At 39.3% G+C, this 17,938-nt stretch overlaps 1 protein-coding gene across 2 annotated transcripts; it reads left to right on the top strand.

Annotated features, from left to right (window-relative positions):
* Positions 1 to 4,275: 4,275 nt before the first annotated feature.
* On the top strand, positions 4,276 to 17,150 carry HSD17B13 (hydroxysteroid 17-beta dehydrogenase 13). Of its 2 annotated transcripts, XM_060147164.1 has the most exons (7): positions 4,276 to 4,485; positions 6,202 to 6,309; positions 7,327 to 7,458; positions 9,179 to 9,285; positions 11,384 to 11,521; positions 14,974 to 15,090; positions 17,060 to 17,150. In XM_060147164.1, the coding sequence occupies exons 1-7, from the start codon at positions 4,276 to 4,278 to the stop codon at positions 17,148 to 17,150; spliced, it is 903 nt and encodes a 300-aa protein (XP_060003147.1). The 2 variants fall into 2 exon arrangements, with proteins under 2 accessions (XP_060003147.1, XP_060003148.1); XM_060147165.1 differs by lacking the exon at positions 6,202 to 6,309.
* Positions 17,151 to 17,938: the final 788 nt, after the last annotated feature.

The following is a 17,938-nucleotide window of genomic DNA, read 5'->3' on the forward strand; positions in this document are numbered from 1 at the left end:
TCAGTTTCTTCATCTGTACAATGCTCATTCTAATAGGACCTACCTCAAATATTTCCTGTGAGGATTAAATAAGTTGTTACATAAAGCCCTTATATCAGTCTATGGCAAATAGTAAGCACTTAATAAATTTAAGCTATTACTATTATTATTATTTGGTTTATATAACCATTTACTACTTGAAAATCTACTTCATATACATGCTCTCTCATCTGAGTCTCATATCCCCCTTGTGTGTGGGTATGTGAGGAAGCTTGAACTTATGATGTGTTGGTAAAGGTCTGTGTTGGGTAAAAGCATTTTACCCAGAAGCATTTATTTTTATCATTATTTTCCAGATAAGAAAAGTAAGACATAGAAAAAATAAAAAGAATTGCTTGAAGTCATGCCACTTTTTGTGTGTGTGTGGTAAAATATACATAATATAATGTTTACTACTTTAACCATTTTTATTTGTATTTTATTTTATTTTATTTTTTATTTTTAAATCTTTTGGCCATGCAGCATGTCAGATCTTAGTTCCCAGACCAGGGATCCAACCTACCCTGTGCATTGGAAGCATGGAGTCTTAACCATTGGACCGCCAGGGAAGTCCCTTAACCACTTTTAAAAGTAGAGTTTAATGGCATTAAGTATATTCATGTTGTTTTGGAACCATCACCACCATTCATCTCCATAGCTGTTTTTAAACTAAAGTATAGTTGATTTAAGATATTGTGTTAGTTTCAAGTATACAACAAAGAGATCCAGTTATACATATTTTTTCAGATTACTTTCTGTTATAGTTATTATAAGATATTGAATGTAGTTCCCTGTGCTATACAGTAAATCCTTATGTTTATCTATTTTATATATAGTAGTGTGTACTATTAAACTCATACTCCTAATTTATCCTTCCCTGTCCTTTCCCCTTTGGTAACCATAAGTTTATTTTCTATATCTGTGAGTCTGTTTCTGTTTTGCAACTAAATTCATTTGTATTATTTTTTTAGATTCCATATATACATGATATCACATAATATTTGACTTAATCCACTTAGTATGATATCCTCCAGGTCCTCCCTGTTGCAGCAAATGGCAACATTTCATTAGTTTTTATGGCTGAGTAATATTCCATTGTATATATTTATCATGTCTTCTGGGAATAGGCCCTTTATCTAAATTCTTTAAGCAGCTTATGGAGAAGTAAAAAGAAAGACTTCCCAAGTCTTCTGTTTCTTAAAAATAATCAGCCTAAATTAATCTTCATGCCAAGGAGACACATTTCGGGGTGGAAAATTTTGTTCCCTTATTATGCATATATCACATTTTGTTTATCCATTTATCCATTGATGAACACTTAAGTTGTTTCCACTTTTGAGGTATTGGAAGTCACACCCCCTTGTAAGTGAATACTTCTGGCTCTTTGTCTAATGCTCTTTTCCAAATTATCACAAAGGGAACTGGTATAACCTATAATCTCCCCCAAACACAAGAGGTTTTCAGGGAAATGGGCATCTCATGTAAAATGATTAGCAAATTGAGACATATTGAGCTTTTATGAATAAATCAATCAAACTAAGCTTGGTGAGTCCATGCTTTAAGATTCCTTAAGATAATATCTCTACTTCCTTCTTTTCCTTCATTAAAAAACAAAACAAAATCAAAAACATTTCACAGAGAGATACCAAGCAACCAGATACCAAGCATCATTAAAAAACAAAACAAAATCAAAAACATTTCACAGAGAGATACCAAGCAACCATTAGCTGATGCAGTATCTCTAGGATTATTTCTAGAGGTAAAACTTCATGGTTGTGGACAAAGAATTGTTGCCTACCATTTTGTAAACAATAAATGTTGCTTTCCATCAAGCCATCAGCCACTGCAGCTGCCCAACCATGCACCTTGAGGGGAATTCAGGATAGAGAAAAACAGGATGCTGGCCCAAAATAGTTAAGATGCATATCAAAGGAATAATGTCAAGGAGCCCAGATTCTTGCATCTTCCCATACATAGAAAAGCACTAAAATTATTAACTTGAGATGTCTGTTTTGTGTGATTAGCAATAAACTTTGATGTTTGACTACATTTTTTTCCCCAGCAAAAACTACTATATATCCTGGCTCTGAAACCACAGAAATGCATCTAGGCGGCAGGGGGCTCGGAGGAGCTCTGGCTCTTTTTGTCTCAGCATAAAAAGAATTCAGTAAAAGGCAAAGTGATAGTTAAGAAGTGATTTATTAGAATAGGACACTTGTGAGCTTACAAACAAGCAGGCAGGCAAGCCAAGTGTTAGTGGGTTACATTTTGATAATCAAAGGAAGAGCGGGATTGGGGGGGGAGACCATCTTCTTCCTCCTTCTTCGAGTCTTCCATCAACTCCTCCTAACTGTTGGGTGGGGGAGTTTTTGGCACTATGTGGCCCATCCGGGACTGTCATGGTGCTATGGAAAAATTATTTCAGGTCTCAGTATAATGACGGTCTTTCACTTTGAAGTGTCACCTTTCCCAAATTACTGCTTGTTATGTGTGAAGAGAGCATGTCCTAGGGGGTCATTAACTTGTTGACATTCACTGGGCGGGATGTAGGCCTTATTCTTCCACTATTGTTTTATTGTCTTCAGGCATGACTCATGCCTCCATTGCATGGTTTTGTTGCTAAGCAAGCCTGTCTGGCTTTGCTGCTAAGCGATTTGCTCTGTTTCACAAGTCAAGCAAGCCCACAAAGTTTCAAGATTTTCCCATTGCTTTCTTGAGTGATCGTTGACTTACTGTGGTTTCCCAAAGCCCCCTAAAGTTCCCTCTCTATCTACAGTCCCCTAGTGGGACTTCTAGTTTTTTTTTTTGGCTGCACCATGCAGCATGCAGGATCTTAGTTCCCCGACCAGGGATTGAAGCTGCGCCCTCGTCAGTGAAAGCACAGAGTCCTAACCACTGGACTGCCAGGGAATTCCCTAAACTAACTATTTGATTACCCTACTCTATCCCTATCAGCTCCTCCTTTACCTCTTTGGAGCAGTACACTGTCTGAGAGGGTATAACATCAGGCTATAGTCCTCAGGCCACCAAATAAAACATAATTCTCATTTTTTAGGTTGTGCATCTTTCTTTCAGTTGCCATGGTGAAACATAGAACAGAACTGCTTCTCAGAAAGTAAGTCCATATTATGCCAGAGAGCTGCTTAAGAATGATAAAAGAAAGGTGCTAATGTTTCTCCTGAATTTAAAAAAGTGAGTTTTTTTATTAGCAGAATAAAAAGAATTGGTCCTAATTAACTTTGGGCAAATAAATCAGAGTATTGATTTCACTACAGTAATAAATATTGATTTTTTTAAATAAATTTATTTTACTTTATTTTTGGCTGTGTTGGGTCTTTGTTGCTGCGTGTGGGTTTTTCTCTTGTTGCGGAGAGCAGGGGCTACTCTTCGTTGCGGTGTGCAGGCCTCTCATTGCGGTGGTTTCTATTGTCGTGGAGCACTGGCTCTAGGTGCGCGGGCTTCAGTAGTTGTGGCGCATGGGCTTCGTTGCTCCGCAGCATGTGGGATCTTCCCAAACCAGGGCTCGAACCCGTGTCCCCTGCATTGGCAGGCGGATTCTTAACCACTGTGCCACCAGGGAAGCCCCAATATTGATCATTTTTCTTCAGAAACTGAACTGCAAGAAAAGTGTGCCTCCTGAAAGTAGAGGAAGTTTAAAACTATGCCTTTACTGTGGAATGTAATAGCAATTAGCACATGGGAATAGGCATGGACGATGGAGGTACAAATGTAGAGAAATGGAATGATAGATACAATAAGAGGGCACCATTTCATTGAACTGTTAGCTACCATAAATCCCATGACCTGATTTCACCCAATGATAAATGGTTTACTTTTAAATAACTTATGCCCTATACTATGCTTGCATTCATTTTAAACTTAATTGAGTATGAGCTGAATACAAAATAAAATATCAACTTTTAAATCAAGGTATATAGATGTCAAATCAGTGCTTGAAAACTAGTAAAATATAGTATTAAACAACAACAACCAAAAAGAAAATCCAGAGAGGACTTTCTCTTGAGTTCCCTTGTCCCCGTGCCAAGTTTTTACTAGCAATTGATACCACTTCAAAAGCTCAAAGTGCATCTAACGCATTAGAACACATGGACAAAGCCTGCCTGCAAATCTAGCTTACCTCTGCCAGTCCCATCAACACCTGGAACACAGGTCTTCCCTGGAGCTCTCTGAAGAGGGTGGCTCTTTGCTGGGACTAGACAGGGACTGAACCAGAGAAGAAGAGTACAGAGCAGAGCCATGAATATTATCTTGGATCTCCTCCTGCTTCTGATCATCATCATCTACTCCTACTTAGAATCCTTGGTGAAGGTTTTCATTCCTCAGAGGAGAAAATCTGTGGCTGGAGAGATTGTTCTCATTACAGGAGCTGGGCATGGAATAGGAAGGCATACTGCCTATGAATTTGCAAAACGGAAGAGCAGACTGGTTCTGTGGGATATTAATAAGGTACTGGATTCATTTACCCACCTTTTAAAGTTACAAGTGAGACAGGTGTTTAAAAACTTATTTGACTTGGGGCTCCCCTGGTGGCGCGGTGGTTGAGAGTCCACCTGCCGATGCAGGGGACACGGGTTCGTGCCCCAGTCCGGGAAGATCCCACATGCGCGGAGCGGCTGGGCCCGTGAGCCATGGCCGCTGAGCCTGCGCGTCCGGAGCCTGTGCTCGGCAACGGGAGAAGCCACAACAGTGAGAGGCCCGAACTTATTTGACTTAACATTTGCTTATATTTGTATTTGTCTTTCTCGAAGTTTGGTAACTAAATTCCCTGGAGCCTTACTCTACATATGCATCAGGATGGGATTTTTGTAGTAGTTGTTGTTTAAAGTACAAGTGCCATATTACCCATCACATCTAGTTGCGGAGAGCGAGTTGGAAGAGGACTATGGTCATGGCACCCAATAGCTTTTTTTTTTTTTAAGATTTATTATTTATTTATTTATTTATTTATTTTTGGCTGTCCAGGGTCTTAGTTGTGGCATGGTATCTTCATTGAAGCATGTGGGACCTTTCATTCCTGCGTGAGGGCTTCTCTCTAGTTGTGGCATGCAGGTTTTCTCTCTCTAGTTGTGGTGCGCAGGCTCCAGCGCTCATGGGCTCTATAGTTGTGGCGCATGGGTTCCAGGGCACGTGGACTCTGTAGTTTGCACGCAGGTTCTCTAGTAAAGGAGCACGAGCTCACTAGTTGTAGCGCAAGGGCTCAGTTGCCCCTCAGCATGTGGGATCCTAGTTCCCTGACCAGGGATTGAACCCGCGTCCCCTGCATTGGAAGGCAGATTCTTTACCACTGGACCACCAGGGAAGTCCCCACCAGGATGGTTTGATGAAGGGAACATAACTGAGACCTTAGCAGTGATTTTTATGCCATGATATACAAGTTTGATAACATAGACTCAGGAGCCAGGGTACTTCCAAACTGTTTAAATTGAGCAGACAATTTCTCTCAGCCTCAGTTTCCTTATCTGAAACAGGGATAATATTGGGTTGGCCAAAAAGTTCGTTCGGGTTTTTCTGTACGATGTTCTGTAACAGAAAGAACATCTTACAGAAAAACCCGAATGAACTTTTTGGCCAACCCAATACCTCACAGGATAGGCAAGAACAGGGGTTAGCAAACTACAGCCAATGAACCAAACCTGGCCCCAGAGCAGACTGTTGAGCTAGGAATGTATTTTTTAAAGCTCTGGCAAGACAAAAACTAAATAAAAAAGAAGAATATGTGACAGAATTTCTTCGTGCCTTCTCTCACATGCACGCAATCCTAAAATTTTTACAATCTGCTAGGTGCTTTACTGTCTATTACATAGTTGGTGTTCAACAAACATATGTTAAGTATATGTTGAGTATTCTTCTCCATACTCAAACATCTCCTTTCATGATACCACAAAGAGCAACATCTTTCAAGCATGTTCTTTAAGCTATGAGAATGTAGCAAAACAAGTAAAAACTCGTGAGACTTACATGAGCCTTCCCTGGCAGAAAAGCCAGGTATAATCTCTGCGAGTTAGGCAAGCGGTGCCTCTCAGGAAATTTGCTTACAAACAAGTGGGACATTTTGGACGTGAATTTTAATCTTAAAAAAAATTTCTTCTCCAATGCTTTCTCCCTCACTCTTGTCCCCTCACTGACCTACATCTTTTGGAATTTGCTCTTTTCCAATTACAGCATGGCGTTGAGGAAACTGCAGCTGAATGCAGAAAACTAGGGGCCATTACACATGTGTTTGTGGTAGACTGCAGTAACAGAGAAGAGATTTATGACTCTGTAAACCAGGTGAGACTTCAGAATACAAATTTCTTCCCATAATTTTGTGTCCCCTTACATGGAATATGAAAAGGTTCTTTGTGACTGCCTAATTTAAATTAGATTTGTTTTTTTTTTTTTAGCCTCTGCTAACTGAGGTAGTTGTGTGAACAAGGAAGGACATAAACCTTTTCCTTCCATATAATCCACTCAACTCTGCCTATTAATTAATTAATTAATCGATTAATTAATCGATTTCATTCTGGTTAGAAGTTTGAGCAGCTGCACAGAGGGACAGAAAAAAGATTTATCATCAGGGAAAAGGATAACTTTCTACTTTCATTTTAGTCCTATTACTTTTGCAGTAATTCCTTTATTTTTTCCTTTAAATATTTCCTCTTTGAGATTTTATTTATGTTGGTGCCAATCTAATCTTCTATAGAAAATATAATATTAATAATTATTATAACAATTTTTAAGGGTAAATATCAAATACAATGGACAAAGCACTCTGAAAATGGTTGTACCCTTTGATTTAATCCCTACAATAACCCTCTTAACCTCACTTGACAGGTGAGCAAACAGATTCAGAGGGTATAAGCCAGACCAGGTCATGTAGCTAGTAGGTGGCAGAGCCAGGATTACTCAATTAGTACTTTAAAAATATTTGGTAAGAACTGATATGTCAGACTAAGGTCATGTAGCTAGTAGGTAGTGAAAACAGGATTACTCAATTAGCACTTTTAAAATATTTGGTTAGAACAGATATATCAATCAACACAAATATTAATTTCATTTTATTGGTAAGTTTCAAAAAATATCTATGATGTACTGGGTACTGAAATTTAGCTGTTAAAAAAAACAGTTTACCCCAGCTTTATGACAGTGTCTTCTTGGCAAGCACTCTTTGGACTAAAGCTCTTTCCTGCCTGAACTCTGAGAGATCTCATCAAACAGAATAAAGAATCTAATCCCTGGACGATATCAGCCCCAAAACTTTAAGTTTCGATACTACACCCAATGAACGTGTTCTTTCTATTTCAACAGGTAAAGAAAGAGGTGGGTGATGTAACTATCGTGGTGAATAATGCTGGGGCAATATATCCAGCTGACCTTCTTAGTACAAAGGATGAAGAGATTACCAAAACTTTTGAGGTCAACATCCTAGGACATTTTTGGGTGAGCGTGAATCAGAAATATTCCTAGTTTGTGTATGTCTGACAATTCCTCTTAAGGTACATGAAGTTCATAATTGAGTTCACATCCTTCTGGATGGGAAACTCCATATCTTTGCCTTAAAACAACAATCATCCAATATTCGTGTCTCTGACAGAAGGGCACAGATTTCAAGGGGACGTGACTCACCAGAATGTAGGCTAGTTAGTCTGCCTTATCCACCAGTACCTAACACAAATCCTGGCATGTACTGGGCACTCAAAAAATATTCATGGAGCTTTCCTAAGGATTGTCAGTGTACACCTTTTCAGTGCTTTAGAGAAAATACATACAGTGTACATTCACTTGTGACCTCATGTCATGGAATTTTAGAACAGAAAGGACAAAGAACTCACTACTTGGGTTATATAGGGGTTGGGGGTTCTTCTGGCTGGAACTCTGAGCAAAGCTCTAGGTCAGGCTGGAGCTTAGAGTTAAGGCTCTACAGACCTCTTATAATTGTTTGGTTTTGTGAGAGACTGAAATATGTCTTTGTAGAGAGCATTTATATGAATTAATCTTCCAGTGCCTCAATATTAGTGTAGAACATAGGACAGATCTGGATTCTGGAAGAGAGAAGAAAAAAAGAGATGTATTCCCCCATTTTCCCAAGCCCCTCACACATGCTAATGAGAATTAATTATTATGCCCACCAAACTACTTAGAGACCCCATGTATTCGTTGTCTACAGCTGCATAACAATTATATCAAAACTTAGTGGATTAAAGCCAGAATAAATGTTCATATTCCTCTCACAGTTTCCGTGGGTCAGGAATTTGGGGGTGGCTTGGTTTGGCAATTCTGGCTCTATGAATTTGCACAGGGTCCATAGGGTGCATTTATAAAATAGTATTGATATTTCTCACCAAACAGTAAAGCTTTTTGGAGGTAAAGAAAGACTTTTTGTTTCCTGTAACATCAACATATAATGCACAGTATTACAAATAGGGAGATACTAATCTCCCTAATCATGGTACATAATGACCATGGGTCAGTACAGGACTCAGCTTTTTCTGCTCAACTTGATATAGGTACACAAGATTTTAACTCTTCTCATTAGCAAGATAAAGCCCCAAACAAAAAATTACATGATACCAGATTACCATACGGAATTTTCTCAGCTCTGAAAACTCTGAATTTTTCCCTTAATAATATTGTTTAGATGATGGATCCATAAAAGAGATTTTTGATTCCCTCTGAAGGGAAGAAGAGGGATTTTAAGATGAGTTCTTGGCATGTGGTATGCAGTGCACAGCACTCGATGCCAGCTCAAACCAATTGTTTTAATCTTTTTTTCATTTCTGTCATCGGTGGAGAAGTAATCATGGAATCTTGGCACGTATTTCATTTCATCGAAAAAGTTGTCTTAAATGACATTTTGTCTTAAAAGTAAAACGACCGGACTTCCCTGGTGGCGCAGTGGTTGAGAGTCCGCCTGCCGATGCAGGGGACACGGTTCGTGCCCTGGTCCGGGAAGATCCCACATTCCGCGGAGCGGCTGGGCTCGTGAGCCATGGCCGCTGAGCCTGCGCATCCGGAGCCTGTCCTCCGCAACGGAAGAGGCCACAACAGTGAGAGGCCCGCATACCGCAAAAATAAAATAAAATAAATAGAATAAAACTACCTAATTTGGAAACTTAACACCTGTGTCATTGTTTCTTTTGGTTCCGCAATGATCCTGAAGATCACAAAGGCACTTCTTCCAGCGATGATGCAGAGAAACCATGGCCACATTGTCACAGTGGCTTCACTATGCGGCCACGGAGTGATTCCTTATATTATTCCATATTGGTAAGTATTACTTTCTAGTAGTGCTATATATTTTTACACTTTTAAGGTTTTATTAGACCTCAGATTCCAGTCCTCATAACAGGTAATTTGTTTTATTTTTCTTTATTTTATTTATTTATTTCTGGAGAGCTAGAATTGTGTTTTCTTCATTTTTGAATCTTCTTAGAACAAAAAGTCAAATGCCTTGCAAAAAATAAAAAGCTATAAAAAGTCTCATAGCAGATAATTTGGATTTACAGAATGTATACAGTAGTTTAGAATAAACTCTTAAAAATGACTTCTCCTAAAACAAGGAAACTGGTTTTAAATGAAAAATCATTTAAAATATTTTTAGATTTCTGAAAACTCCTCCACAGAGCAATGAAAGAAAACAGTAATGCCAAGCATGTTTCCATTGTATCCTGGAATGAGTAGATGCTCATAAAGGAAATAAGGAACTAAAAAACAAAAATAAAAAAAAAAAAAGAAGGAACTCACAGACTAAGAAGCAAAATATAAGGAAGTCCAAATGAACACAAATCTACGCCATGGCCTGCATGCCCAAGATAAGCTAAACAGAGTGGCTCCTGGATCAAAACATTTTTCAGTGTGCTTGTGCCATGAAAGATTGTGTGTGTGTGTGTGTGTGTGTGTGTGTGTGTGTGTGTGTGTGTGTGTGACAGAGAGAGAGAGAGAGAGAGGGATTGAGAGAAAGCCTTTACCGTATTAAAAGATGCAGATAGCATATTCCATGCTCTACCAAGGACATAAAGAAACGAAAGTGGGAACTCCCTAAAGACACACTATTTGCAAAATATCTTTTCTTCATACACTCCTTCAATGGCATCTCATTTCCTTATTCTGGTCTTATATCAACCTCATAGAAAAATTTAATTTGTTAACATTTTGGCCAATTCTTTTTGTAACAGCCAATACATGTGTATCAGTGGGTGGGGATGGGGGTGGATAGTTAGTTGGTTTATTACTTACCTACACATCCATGTTCAAGGTTGAATTTGGTCACGGACCAAATTATTTCTGACACCAAATGTAGTCACAGATGTAGTTAATTTTCGCTGTAGGTTAAGGTGTCCTTGCACATACATATGGTTGTTTCAAGCTGCCTCTAGCATCTTAAAACACAAATCAGAATTTCACAGATTAAACATTTAATATTGTTTTAATGTTTAGAAATGGGGAAACCCAATGTAACAATTGTTTTCCTTTTTTCTTTTCCTTTAAGAGAGCAGCCAGCCTTTAACTTTATGGTTCTTGTCATCTGAGTCAAAAATACAATTAACATTACATAGCTTCTTATAGATAACAAAGTTGTTATGCATATGCTATTTGATTTAATCCTCAAGATGGCTCTATATTTTATTATCAGCATCTTTTTATAAATGAATTTTATTTTGTTTTTTGGCTGCACTGTGTGGCGTGTGGGATCTTAGTTCCCCAACTCAGGATCAAACCTGCACCCCCTGCATTGGAAGCGCAGAGTCTTAACCACTGGACCACCAGGGAAGTCCCTATCACCAGCATTTTAAAGATCAGAAAATCAAAGGAAGAAGACAAAGTAATATGTTGAAGGTTGCACACACTAACACACCCACATCACCTGAAGTCTTTTTACTCCAGATCTTCACAATGAAATTAAGAAGCCAAAGTGAACTCCGCATTTCAAAAGAGAAACTATCAAGAGAGAGAGAAATGTGTAGAGTCCCACAGAAGTTTGTTAATACAGATATTAGTTACATAGTTTTTCTAAACATGATTTTCCTGATTCATATTTTTCAAAATAAAAACAGCAGTAAAAACTGATTAGAAAACAGTTTAAAGATTGAATGGAAAAACCTTATAGGTAGAATGAGCAGTAAGCAAGTCAATCAAAGTTATTAAAATTTGTTCTATTGTTTATCACCGCTAATAAAAAAAATCGGTAAATTCAGAATTCAGTGAAATCAGATAAGAAAATGTAAATGAAAATAGATGACCAAGTGGAAGATTTGGGTGTTTGGCTTTTATGTGTTCTCAAACAAAATCAACATTCTCCTCTCACAAAAAGCTGAGGAATGTTTCACTTTCCCTTAGCTAACAGGGGTGGATAATTCTCTTACAGTTCCAGCAAATTTGCTGCTGTTGGCTTCCACCGAGCTCTGACATCAGAATTTGAAGCCTTGGGAAAAACTGGTATCAAAACTTCGTGTCTCTGCCCAGTTTTTGTGAATACTGGGTTCACCAAAAACCCAAGCACAAGGTAAGGTCAAAATCAAGTTAAGATGGAAATATGGCATGAGAAATTGGTATGAAACCTACATGAGAAATTTTTAGGTGGGTCAAATGAGAAAATAGAAAACAAAAAAACGAAAAAGGAAAAACATTTTTTCTTATTAATGTTATTGTATTGCCTTTATGTTTTCACTTTGAAATTAGATGAACAAAGGGGAAAAATGCATTAGGGGCTAGTAGAAGTGATCAGCTGCCAATGAATCAGGCGTTGGGTATTTATTCGTGTCCAGGTGAAAGACTCAACACACACACAGGTGTTAAGAGGGAGTGAGAATGGGGGTGGGTCGGATGGAGAGGTGTGCTTCGGGGGTGATGGCAAGAGTGTCCTCTCCTGGAAACCACACCCCCAAAACGAATGTTACCTCACCTCCCCCCTCCCGCTCGCGGTTCATCCTCCTCAATAGAGTATGGAAAGGCACAGGTATATGCCCCGTTTCCATATTCGACAGCACTGGCCACAGAGCTAGCACAAAGTACTCCAACGTTTTCCAAACTTGCCTGATCCTAAGCGTCATCACTGTGCTTATATAAAAAATACATGTTCTTAGGCTCTTCCTTAGAGATTCTGATTCAGTAGAGTGAAACGAGCTCCAAGAATGTTTTGTTTTGTTTACAAGGAAACCAGGTGACTCTGGAGGCAGGTTTGCAAAACATTGACATAGTAAATATAACCACATGCATTTGATCATGGCTACCACCCCGTCCTCCTTTAAAATACAAATGTTCCGAGGTTCCCTGGTGGCGCAGCGGTTGAGAGTCCACCTGCCGATGCAGGGGACCCGGGTTCGTGCCCCGGTCCGGGAAGATCCCACATGCCACGGAGTGGCTGGGCCCGTGAGGCATGGCCGCTGAGCCTGCGCGTCCGGAGGCTGTGCTCCGCAACGGGAAAGGCCACAACAGTAAGAGGCCCGTGTACCGCAAAAAAAAAAAAAAAAAAAGCAAATGTTCCTAGAAGCGGCAATAAGCTGAGTCTTTAACCCCTCAGTTAAGGTGAATTTCTTTTTTTTTTTTTTTCTAAACTGACAACTTTTTTTTTTTTTAAGTTTATTTATTTATTTTTGGCTGCATTGGGTCTTCCGTTGCTGCGCGCGGGCTTTCTCTAGTTGCGGCGAGCGGGGGCTACTCTTGCTTGTGGTGCGCGGGTTTCTCATTGCAGTGGCTTCTCTTGTTGCGGAGCACAGGTTCTAGGCACACGGGCTTCAGTAGTTATGGCATGAGGGCTCAGTAGTTGTGGCACACGGGCTTGCTTAGCTGCTCCACAGCATGTGGGATCTTCGCGGACCAGGGCTCGAACCTGTGTCCCCTGCATTGGCAGGCAGATTCTTAACCACTGCACCACCAGGGAAGTCCAAGGTGAATTTCTTGACCAAGTACTTTGTTTCTGGTAAAGGAGGATTTGAGACGATAAGAGAGGAGAAATTGGCCCTGAAAAGAGGAATAAAGCGGAAAGGTGAGGATAAGGACCCTAAAATTAATACACCTGCTTCACAATTTGCTTCGATTCTAATAAACATTCTGCTACAGGTTAACAAAATATACTGAGCTTGCTAATCTGAAGCCAATTTATTATTGGAAAGGAATTAGTCCTAAATATAGTCATTCAAAGGAGCTAACAAATTCCCTTTTAAGCTCAGCCTCGTTTGAAGCTACTGACTCTGAAACTCTGAATTAGCTGCGTCATCTCCAGAGCTGTAGCCACTCCCTGGCAGTTGAGTCCTTAACTGTGTTAGAACACAAGTACTTAACAAGTACACGGTACCGTACGTAAGTAAATACAGTGATATAATTGGGACTCTGGGCTCAGTTTTCTGAAATAGGAAACTAGGCCCAATACAAATCCTCTTGGTAAGCATTCAGGCTTAGTGTGAGCCCAGAGTACCAGTTCTTCCAGAGGGGAAGGCAAAATAGATGACAAGAGTAAGGCTAATATGATCTCGGGTATGTGGGTTCCTGGGGGTGACCCTGGGGACTGACCCAGGCAATGCTGAAAATTTGGAATTGGTATCACGCAGACTACCTGATTCTGAACTTCCTTGGCAAAGGCTAACATGTCCATATACTAATGTGAGGCTTGGCTCAGAGACAGGGTTGATAGACCCAGGTAGGGGAAATCAGGGAGGGAAGAGGTAGTACCCAATAATTTAGAAAACTATTGATTTGTATTACTCTCTGCTGGCTTGCCACTCAAAGTCATGGAAGCCTCAATCACATAATAATCTGAAGTAAATCACATGTATCTCAGGGAAGGAAGTTATAACAGTCACTACTTACTTAACTCCTCTGCACAACCTTTGTATTCACTAAGCCATTCAGCCTATGCCTAGACAACTTAACTTTGGTGCAATACTTTCAATCCATTTACATTTTAATTTCCTGTCATCATCTTGCATTAATGGGCATTCTATACTGGCCTGTGGTTATGAATACTTCTCAAGAACCCATGTATACAGTCTTCAGTATAATCAAGGTCACACCTCTAGTTGTAATGTAATACTCCCTATGCATGTCTTGAACTCTCATTAAACTTCAGCATAGGCAAGTCAGCAGTGAATCTCAAGTACTAAATGCCCTCAAAACAATCCAGCTTTGTGGGATACCTCCACAAGAAAGCAAGTGTACTTAGCTATAGATTTCTCTTCTCATAAGAAGAAAGCAAGTGTACTTAGCTATAGATTTCTCTTCTCATATCTAACAAGCCCTGAAGAAAGATGCCACATGTTTCCTTTCTGTCCTTTGATCAGTCCTACCCACTACTCTTCCTTGCCTGGCTCCTCTTCTCTTCTATTATCTAATTCCTCACCACCATTTTGATGTTTTGACTGAGTGAGCCATGAAACACACCTACTGGATGCGAAAGTAGTAGATTGTGATAACAAAACATCAATGTGGCATGGGGGAGGGAAGGCAGGTGGCATTTGTGCAGTGAATCCTGGAAGCTTTTATTTTTTTATTATTATTTTTTAAATAAATTTATTTATTTAATTTATTCTTTATTTTTGGCTCCGTTGGGTCTTCGTTGCTGCGTGGGGGCTTTCTCTAGTTGCAGCGAGCGGGGGCTACTCTTCATTGTGGTGCACGGCCTTCTCATTGTGGTGGTTTCTCTTGTGGCAGAGTACAGGCTCTAGGCTTGTGGGCCTCAATAGTTGTGGTGCACGGGCTCAGTAGTTGTGGCTCGTGGGCTCTAGAGTGCAGACTCAGTAGTTGTGGTGCATGGGCTTAGTTGCCCCATGGCATGTGAGATCTTCCTGGACCAGAGCTCAAACCCGTGTCCCCTGCATTGGCAGGCGGATTCTTAACCACTGCGCCACCAGGGAAGCCCCTGGAAGCTTTTAAATCCTAATTAGTGAAAAGATAATTTTCCTGCTTTTGCTAATTATAAAAAACAACAAAAAGGACCAAACTTTTCTTTTTTAATCACAGACTATTCCCTGTATTGGAGACAAATGAAGTTGCAAGAAGCTTGATAGATGGAATACTTACCAATAAGAAAATGATTTTTGTTCCATCATATCTCAATATCTTCCTAACACTGGAGAGGTAAGTACAGCACAAAACACCTAAAATACTACAACACTGAGAGAGCTATCATTATGGAGAGGTTTTCAGTTGTGAAATTTGCCATGGAAATTCTCCATGCCTGGGGAGAAGAGTTAAGTTTCCTCTACTATTACCTTACTCAGTCTATAAAAAGAGAATGATTCATTTTCTCTACTCCATCTATTACCTCTGGCCAGTCTTTGCCAGAGACTATTCTAACTGAAGGAAAGACAGTTTAAAGAGAGAATGCAATATGGTGAACTAGCTAAAAATAAAGGGTCTATAAAGAAGCCTGCTGGGGGTTTGATTAAGACTGCATTGAATCTATAGATCAATTGGGGGAGAGCAGACATATTAACAATATTGAGTCTTCAAATCCAAGAGCACAAAGAACACAAGGTATCTTTTTATTTTTTCATCTTTCTCAATATGTCTACACAGTATTTTGTAGTTTTCAGTGTACAAATCTTACACACCTTTTGTCAGGTTTATCCCAAAGTATTTCATGGTTTTTATGCTATTGCAAATGGCATTTTTTTTAATTTTCTATTTCCCATTGTTTGTTGCTAGCATATATTTGATTTTTGCACTTTGATCTGTATTTAGCAACCTTGCTAAACTCACTTCTAGTAGCTTTTTTGTAGATTCCAACAGACATTTTTACACAGATGATCATATTTCCTGCAAATAAAGATACTTTTACTTCTTTTTTTCCAGTCTATATGTTTTTTATTTCTTGCCTTATCACACTGGCTAGAACCTCCTATGCAATGTCAGAGAGGATTGGTGAAAACACACATCCAAGTGTTGTTTCTGATTCTTAGAGGAAAGTAGTCAGTCTTTCACAATTAAGAATGATATCAGCTGTAGATTTTTTTCATTTTCTCTTTATCAGGTTGAAGAAGTTCCCTTCTATTACTACTTTGATGAGCATATTCATCAAGAGTAGATACAGATTTTGTCAAATGCTTTTACTGAATATGTTAAGGTATTATGGTCTTTCTATTTTAGTTTGTTCATATGGTGCATTACACTGACTCGTTTTAAAGATTAAACCAACCCTGCATTGTAATGTCACTGTCTGATTTTTGTGTCAGGATAACACTTACCTCATAAACTGAGTTGGAAAGTATTCCCTCCTCTTTTCTGGAATAACTTGTGTTGAATGGGTATTATTTCCTTCTTAAACATTTTGTAGAATTCAACAGTGAAACCATCTGAGCCTGTTGTTTAGCCTCTTAGCTAAACAATAAGCTCCTCAAAGGGAGTAGCCGGTTTTTTTGTTTGTTTGTTTTGTTTGTTTGTTTGTTTTTGCGGTACGCGGGGGCCTCTCACTGTTGTGGCCTCTTCCGTTGCGGAGCACAGGCTCCGGACGCGCAGGCTCAGTGGCCATGGCTCACGGGCCCAGCCGCTCCGCGGCATGTGGGATCTTCCCGGACTGGGGCACTAATCCGTGTCCCCTGCATCGGCAGGCGGACTCTCAACCACTGCGCCACCAGGGAAGCCCGGGAGTAGCTGTTTTTAAAGTACTTTAGTCTACCTTATTATAGAGGGCATAATATCAATAGATATTCAGTAAAAACTCAAGGAGAGGTGGAGAGGCAGATGGAATGGATTCTGGTGGTGTTGCTCTGTGAACTCTTAGCATCAGGATTCATTGACAGTTACAGCAATAAGCCTAGATCTTCAGTTTTAGGTCTTTACTCACATAAGATTTCATATAATAGTTTACTAATATGAGAAGGTGAGAAGAGTGGTATATATCAGTGCTTTCTTTATATTTGCATAATATTTGAACTGTGAGTATTAAAAGATACACACACAAAAAGAGAGAGGTAGATGTGAAGAAAGAACAGAAGAAAACTAAATGCAAACCAGATAACTCTCAGGGTATTTTTAACTGACAACAAAAAAGAACTCTGGTGTCAAAGATTTTAAATTGAAATTTTTTCATCTTTTTTTCATACAGATTTCTTCCTGAACGTGCCTTGGCAGCCATAAATCATGTACTGGATATTCAATTTGAAGCAGTGGTTGGCCACAAAACCAAAATGAAATGAATAAATGTGCTCCAGGCTGAGACGTATGCACCTTAATGATGTGGAACTAAGTTTAGAGTCAATGCTTCAAAGCTCTATTTCACATTTTTCAATGCCATTAATATTAAAAACATTGGTTTGACACTAGTAGTGGTCAAATGAACAAGACTAATCACCTGTCTTTCTATTTCTCGAGATTATTTCTGTAGTTTTAATAGTCAGATCCATTTTTTATTCTATGCCTCTTAAAAACTTTTATGCTTACATAAACATACTTAAAAGGGTCATTTTTCTTTAAGAGATTTCATTTCTTTTCTTTCCGTTTAAAGGTGGACAAAGCTACCTCCCTGACCGTAAATACAAAAAGAACTTATTTACAGAGGGGAGTTTTAAGACTGTTCTTAAAGTAGTCTTCCAAACTGTAGCCAGGCCACAGAATGTCAGCAAGTACACAGTGTGAGTGAGCAGTTAGAGATCAAGTTAAGCAGGCAGCTGTGCTCCAAAAGGCAGAAAGATTACTCCTATGAAACTCAATGTTTGGGAGCTTTCTCTAGCTTCTCCATTTTTCATCAGCCCCAAACAGAGCTTTCTCACCTGATTCTGTCCCTTATATAGCTCTTATATCCACCAAGAGTGGACCCTCCACACTTTCTGCCCTTTTTATAATCTCTTAAAATACTATGACATTATAAAAGGTGACTCTCTCTTGAATCTCAGAGTATCTAAAATTTTAACCCCATGGTAACCTCTTCTTTGTAGTTTATGCTTTCACATATCATTGGTACCAGAGATGTTTAGACAGTTTTGAG

The sequence above is a fragment of the Lagenorhynchus albirostris genome, chromosome 4, assembly GCF_949774975.1.
Source record: "Lagenorhynchus albirostris chromosome 4, mLagAlb1.1, whole genome shotgun sequence".
In the NCBI taxonomy this organism is placed as follows: Eukaryota; Metazoa; Chordata; class Mammalia; order Artiodactyla; family Delphinidae; genus Lagenorhynchus; species Lagenorhynchus albirostris.